General features: G+C 34.3%; 1 protein-coding gene across 1 annotated transcript; it reads right to left on the reverse strand.

Moving 5' to 3' along the window:
* Positions 1-520: 520 nt before the first annotated feature.
* On the reverse strand, positions 521-7371 carry LOC129005072 (CLIP domain-containing serine protease HP8-like). Its single transcript, XM_054433864.1, has 6 exons — positions 7291-7371; positions 6001-6189; positions 3695-3824; positions 2726-2907; positions 1722-1823; positions 521-1431 (listed from the first exon to the last, which is right to left on the reverse strand). The coding sequence occupies exons 1-6, from the start codon at positions 7364-7366 to the stop codon at positions 1091-1093; spliced, it is 1020 nt and encodes a 339-aa protein (XP_054289839.1). The 5' UTR covers positions 7367-7371; the 3' UTR covers positions 521-1090.
* Between the last annotated feature and the right edge of the window lie 386 nt (positions 7372-7757).

Raw genomic sequence — 7757 nt, forward strand, 5'->3', positions numbered from 1 at the left:
AAGTGTTTCGTATTGGTGACGTTTGAGTGCACTGCCGTCAACACAATGTGTCACTTTTATTTGAGGGTGGATTTTACAATTTGTATTCACTCTTTCATTGTTTACATAATTTGGACAGCTGTGTATTCAGTTGAATTGGTATTAAAGTTATTTGTATAATGCTTATAGTAAGTAATATACGCTTGAATCGGACTTATCTGTATTCACACAGCCACCTCTAATACATTACATGTATTAGAGGTGGCTATGGTATTCAGGTAATCCATCATATGATAGTATTTTAGAGAGCATGCTCATACTGAAGTTTTACTTATACTCAAAGAAACATTTAATTTAGTACCATGAAATAAATCACACCCCATAAATACGCTGTTGTATGCTATTTATAGTATAGTGTAGCTATTCATTCACAATTAATGCTATTGTAGCTGATTGCTACTGTATTAACCTGTAATTGCATAATAATTTCTACTATAGGAACCGATATAAAAAATACTTCTTCTTATTTTTTAACATTTGTTTTATTTATTTACAACTAAGAAATGTGAAATATTAAAATAAATTAATGTGTTGGATTGCCAAGTTCGCATTTTTATCATAGAGAATTAAAATTCTACTGAAACTTATGTACTACTTTTATTGTTATGCAGTACTGAAACAATAAAAGCCGAAATTAGTTATAAAGAAAACGCGAGTTTCTTTTATTGATTTTATAATCGAAATAAACATACCGAGCCACGGCTTGGTCCTAGGTACTTTGTAATTATATGAATAAGCGTAAAATACCTCTATTTATGCGATATGGTAAGTTGAAGTTTGGCAACCAGATTCAACTCACATAATAGTCATGTGAAGCGAGAAGACATCTTAACCGGCCTGGGCTCCAATATGAGTTGAATCTGGTTGCCATACTGCAACACACCAGATCGCATAAATGCAGCTAGTTTACACCATTTTATAGCATTTAAATGCTATCAGAAGGCTAAAATTCTATATAATTTTATGAATTTTGGAATCAAACTTTAACTTTATAACAACAGTTATTGCTAACAAGATAAACCAGTAGTGTGACACGAGGATACACAATTTCCTATCGTCCCTTGGACAACAGATCCATTTTGTTGACGATCCATTCAAGATATGCAGGCACATGGACGTACACCCCAGGCATATCACCAGAACAGTAAGTGTCCCCATGTGACACCACTCCTATGAGGTAGTACGACTGGGCCGAGCCAGTGACGTCAAAGAACCTCCCCATGAGAGGACCACCGGAGTCTCCGCTGCAAGAGTCTTTATTGCCCTCTCCTCCAGCGCAGATGTTGGGTGATGCCGTCACTTGGGATCCCATCACTCGCTGGCACTCGTCTAGACTGACCACAGGGAGAGATGTCGTCTGCAACACGGTGGCGCGAATACCCGTCCACAGGTCTGGCGGAATAACAACAATACATCACGTGGCAAATACAGTAAATAGAGCAACTATGCTATTTACTAAATCCGTATTTTTTATTCTATCAAAAACTAGTTTTGCTTAAAAAGTCATAAATGCTTCAATAGTAATAATAATAATGGCTTTAAATAACTGTTTTACTCGATGTAAATAATAATATTCCTTTTTAGTATTATATATATTATAAAGATAACTCACATCTAAGTGGACAATTTCCAGTCCTTCTCTAGTTATTATATTGCTTAACACTAATTTTCTTTTTGCGTACCGAACTCCATGATGCCCCATCCAGCAACTTCAAGGTATGTACCGGTGAAGTTTTTACTCTGGAGATCTTCCGTTATAGGCAAGCAGATCGGAACAACAAAATCTAGATGTAAAAATATAGATAAAACGAAATATCAAAAGTATGTAAATCCTCACAAAAATAATGGGTTCAGTATCGGCAGTATCTTTGATTGTTCTTGAAGACAAAATTAAATATTTCAAAATAGCGGCTTGGTTTAATAATATATGCATTCATAACACTTAATATTTTAATCGGTTACAAACCTAAATAAGTAAAATAATTAGTTTAGATAATTATGATTATGGTGCGAATCAAATTGCTTCATAGTTTCAGCTTGCCCATGGAAAATATTTCTTTACCATACAAATTTCACTAAAACATGTTCTTGCTGTTATACATAACCAAATTTGCTATTAAAATACAGTATCAGACTGTAAAGTCATAATAAATTATTAGTTAAATTACGTTCACTAAAAGAATATTGGGAGAAGTTTACTTGATATTGTGACAATATGGTCTTATTATAACGATACTACCATAATACATCAACTACAAAGGTACTGATAATCTTTACTAACAAAAAAAAAATATGTTGAACTATGACTACTAACTAAAAGAACTATCTTAACTAAAAGAAACTAATAAGATATTACTCGAATTTTTACAGAACGGGTTATGAAAATGGTTGAACTAATTTTTATGACTTTACTGTCTGATACTGAATCCTAATAGCAAATATAGTTATGTATAAAAGCAAGAACATGCTGTGGTATTTTTTTTTTAAATTTAAAAATATTTAATTTTTGTCTTCAAGCGCAATCAAAGATAATGCAAATGGTTGTTAGCAATACATAGTAAAATTAAATCCAAAACATGATCTGGTCCAAGCACAGAGGATTTTTATGGTTAAAGAAAGGAAAGGTTTAAGGATACTTAAATCAACCAATGCCTCATCCAACAGTAGATGGTTGTAATCCACGCACCATTGTAAGATATTGGTTTCCGAAGTCTGATGAGACATATGTCATGTTTGAGGAGGTCCGCGTTAAATTCCTCGTGGATGACGTATCTCTCCACTTCTATATCTTGAGGAGGTGGAGAGCATGCCCCAGCTTGACAGTCCTCCTTAGAGTCTAGATTATGCTCTCCTACTCTCACTGACACACTGAAACACATACAACCCTACTAATGTCCAGGATTGTTTTTTCCGTTACTTTAAGTTAGGCGGGGACATTATCTCTTTTATCAAACCCTTTGGTAGTTGGCGGTATTTTTGCCCTGGACCTTGCGGACCCAAGTCCCTCCCTCTACCACTAGACCATCTCACTCCCCAGGCACCCCTGCAATTCAATTGATATTTACTAAACGTCACTACAAAGAACATATAATAAAGACGTATTCTATAACCATTGGCCCTGGAAGTTGGAATTCGTTTTACGTTCACTTGTAGGTTATTAGCTGGTGAAAAATATTGTTTTTTTTTTACCATCAAAATATTTAAAATTGAGAATAATATGAATATTATTAGGGCACATGGGGCTGTAGGCTTATGAAGGTCCTCATGTATGTTCCATAAAAATCATATGTAGTACTCGGCTACGTTACGGTCTATAAAGATGATAACGGTTTTAAATCTACAACTTAAAAATACGGTATTTTTTCAATTCTACAACAGTATAAAAACTGAAAAAGCCCAATTAAGTACAACCATTTATTTCTACAATTTTTTTCGTTACACACCAACGACAGATTTTCCCTAGCTACTACAATGCTCCCAGGAACCAATAAGCATGTGCCCGATAAGTGCTATTGAACTTATGGGTCAATACACCTGATTTCATATGAACAAAGTTTGCTACCTTCTATACCTACTCTGCTAGACCACCAGTTTCGTTATACAATTTCAATATAATTTCTTCAATAATCTATTATTTAGAGATTACTATACGTACATCCTCATCTCTGGACCCTGCTTACAGCAGTGAGCTGCAGTGACTACGAATCTGTCACTGACAATAGACCCTCCGCATATTGGGAACTTGTTCCGTCTATCCACGAGCTTCAAAAATACATTTTTTCTTTCTGAAAAATAACTCAAAATGAGGAATATGATAGTTTCACCCAGGATTTATAATGTTTAGAATCTCAAAACCGTATGTTTGAACCTCAGACAATACTAAGGTTACAAGAAATTAAATCTTAATTGAAAAACTTTAAAATATTACTTTTAAACTACATACAGTCAATGCTATAAAGTTTTATAAGCAGTAACTAATTTCCTTGCACTATTGTCACCATGAGAAATAATTAATTATTATATGCACATCATCTCAATCATTGGTGAGTATAGGATTGTTTTGTTGTTATTTATGGGGAGGGGCAGGATTAATTTAAGGCTAGCGTAAGTAAACGACACCCATAGTTTATCTCACTTTCGCTGCTCATATTCAGATAAAAAAGGTTATCTGAATATGAACGACTTAAAATGTATCTTATGTATCTAATGTATCTTAAAATGAACGACAACCAACGTAAGGCATTGATGACATCATTGAAAATTGTTTTGTAACAAAACTACTTCCATTTCAACAACGAATTTTACATCCAACAAGAAGGTCTCGCAATGGGCTCACCATTGTGATTCATTTTGGCAGGAATCTTTCTCAATAATATCGAAAACAGATACATTTGGACCGATAACAACCGCTATCGAAACAAACTGATATTTTATTACAGATATGTTGACGACATTGTAATTTTGTTTGGTGGCAATCCAAGAGAGGTTCAGTTGTTCACCATTTTCATGAATACCATCCATCCCAAACTAAAATTCAATCTCGAATTAGAAGAAAACAATTCACTGAATTTCCTCGATCTGACATTGAATAAACGTGATAGTTGTTTTACCTTCAATATCTATAGGAAACCAACAGCTACAGACACATATATTCACGCAACGTCTCGTCACCCAATGTCTCACAAACTTACCGCATATAACAGTTTTGTTCATCGCCTTTTAACCATCCCATTGAGCACTGAAGATTTCGAAACTGAGAGAAACATCCTAAAGCACATTGCATTATCCAACGGATACAGTCCTCTTATGATTGATAATTTAATTTAAAAACACCGCAAAAAATCGAACAATCCTCTCACTCGAATTTCACAAAATAAACGTGAATTTGTTTCAGCATAACTTGGTGAACAGTTGCATCTAACAATAAAAAAATGGAAAAGAAAAATAGTATCTTTTAGAACCTCCCACAATTTAGATAAGCTTATAAACACTAAATGATAAGGTGATGATGTTAACAAGAGAACCGGAGTATAAAAATTATCCTGTAACGACTGCAGTAAATTTTACATAGGCCAGATAGGCCTATATAAAAAGGACTTGCGGTCCTTCGAGAAAAGATTCAAAGAATACATCACAAAAAGCCACCAAGGTGCAAAAATCTAATTATGCCTAACATCTGGTAGTAAACCACCACAACTATACAAATTTAGAAACAAACTTAAAACCATTGCACATTTGCAAAAAAGGCAGGATCATGACAGCTCTGGAACAGTTTGAAATTTATAAAGCCGCAAAAAAACAATCCCCAGGACAAAAATTACAAAAGCACTCTGCAAACTAATATTTTATTTGAATCGCTCATAAAGTTGGACAAGGACCGTGATAAAGGCGGCCAGGGGACAAAGTTCAGCTCCTGAACAAGTCGAAACTACAGTTTTTGTCCCTGTTTTTAAATGTTTAAATGTTTGTGTAATTGTTTTAAACTTTGACGTGACCAATTCAAGAATGGTTTAAGTTCTTCAAGTTTGTGACCTGATGATGATGCGAATGCATTGAAACGCGCGTAGTCCAGTATAGGAACAGAGGAATCACGAGGCAGTTACAAGTATTTTAACCCTTTTCCAATATTATTGTCAACGTGATTCTGAATAAACAACACAACATGAAGTCATATTCAGAGTGTAATTTTCACTGAATGCCACTTCTACTTTACCAAGTTCACGCTCCTTTATTGTAAATTTGACCATTAAAAATATATCCTTCACTTTATTTATATTAATTATTTTTGAGGGAGAGGCTGTTCACCCCCCCCCCCCACCATAATATTCGCTCCTAATCTAAACTGTTCGTTCACTAGTGTCAAGCTGTAATAAATGTTTTTACAGTTACAAACCCATAATATAGACTACATAGTTTGTGCGACTTCTTATAGTTTGTTAATCTAAATAAAAAGCTACTTACTTCTTCGAAAATTAAATCCAGAAATGAGTCGGGCAGCAAAGGTTTTCGGGAGGTTGCCATTGGAAGCGTATATGAGCGCTGCCCAGGGAAATTGTCCTAACTTGGCGTCGTGGCCTCCGGTCACTCTGGGAGCTGGTCGCACCTTACCACACCGGCCGGTCGGGGGTAGCAGAGCACAGCCTCCTCTATCTGTGAGTACATGAGATAGTTCGTTATGTATGTATGCTGCAAAACTAGCAATCTTTATACAAACTGACACCATTCAGAAAGTAATGAAACTGATTTAAGCATGCCGAGTAAGAGTTGCATCATGAAATACAAGTATTGAGATGTCTGAAAACTATTTTAAAAAAACACTTTTAAAATTATATTTACAATGTTTTTTTATCAAGAGAGAAGAATTCGGCTAATCACAACGTAAGGCATACACTTAAGAGATTGTTACTTAGACATAAAGTAAACAGTCTCAAACATTTTATAAAATATTATCGTTCAAATACCAAGTACCAATGGTATAAAACCAACTACAACAATAAAATACTGCCGCCGCAGCAAACCTGCAGACTAAGCGAATTTCCATTTGTCTGATTTGATTTTCAACTAAATATATTTTAATAACATTAGGTTTAACGAGTACCTAGGTTTGCTGTCTAAAGGGAGGGTAATAAATTGTGTTTGTAAGTAAAATATTAATAGCTTAGTGTAAAATAAATAGATTTGCCAGGTTTGATCCAAATAAATCCGTAAACAAGAAAACTACAACAGTTTACTTATCCTTCATAAGAATAATATGGGAAGTTTTAATTTAAAGTTTTCTCCGTAACCAATAATCATACAGAAACACTTCAATATACTAAACTGTTTTAAGCTCTTTAAAATGGTCTAGAGAAAGTTTGGGAAATTTTAAGTTTTGAGGGTCAAAAACGAGAAAACACAATTTTTACCCCATAATTCCCCCCATAAAACCCCGTTCCCAAGGTCCTATCATGCTGGTTCGCGAACTCGTTCGAATAATGTAGTTTGCACGTTTGTACCAAATTTCATCAAAATCGGATAATTTTTGCTCGAGTTATCGTGCTAACGGACACACACATTTATATACATATGAATGAATATATGAATTTAAACGGATGGTGTTTTTTAGCTTCTAGGTACATCAACATGTAAAAGTAAATCGGTCCCGGGTCCAAGCCTTACCATGAGACCTACGGTAATAGCTTATTTGGCTCATCACTCATAAATACATATACCTAACATTTATTACTTAAGTAAATTGGCTCAATTGCTTACCGTTGCATGAAAAACTGCAAAAAACGGAACCGAGTATACTGAAAATGATAAAAAACAAGTTGCAAACGAGAACCATCTCAAAGTGAAGATGTATCACAACTGCAACAGAAACATTAAACTCCAATGGGAACAGTTTATGAGATGCGCTTTACAAGTGAAGATGCATGAATAAATTAGTGAACAATGAAGTCTCTGTACAATTGAAGGTTATACATTCAAGGTTATTTATTTTGTTTATGAATATTAAGCTGGAATGCTTAATGGTGCTAGTTAAACTTTTAAATAATCTTTGCATGGAATTTTTTGCATAAATCATTATACTTCAAAAAAAATTTTACTTCAAATTACACGTATTTATTACAATACTCGATGTACGAATTAGTATAACACAATCCAACAACATATGCTATACATGTAGGTAACTTTTAAAAACTGAGGAATTGGCACATGGATTTTGCCTTGAAATT

The sequence above is a fragment of the Macrosteles quadrilineatus genome, unplaced genomic scaffold (genome assembly GCF_028750875.1).
Source record: "Macrosteles quadrilineatus isolate MER2022 unplaced genomic scaffold, UCM_ALF_1.0 Scaffold_1__1_contigs__length_201487025, whole genome shotgun sequence".
NCBI lineage: Eukaryota > Metazoa > Arthropoda > Insecta > Hemiptera > Cicadellidae > Macrosteles > Macrosteles quadrilineatus.

Excerpts from the sequence above, each read along its gene's own strand:
- LOC129005072 (XM_054433864.1), bottom strand. The coding sequence starts at position 7,366 with ATGGTTCTCGTTTGCAACTTGTTTTTTATCATTTTCAGTATACTCGGT. Across the intron at positions 3,825-6,000 it reads TGGATTTAATTTTCGAAGAA|AAAGAAAAAATGTATTTTTG; the intron begins GTAAGTAGCTTT and ends GTTATTTTTCAG. Across the intron at positions 1,824-2,725 it reads GAAACCAATATCTTACAATG|ATTTTGTTGTTCCGATCTGC; the intron begins GTGCGTGGATTA and ends TTTTACATCTAG.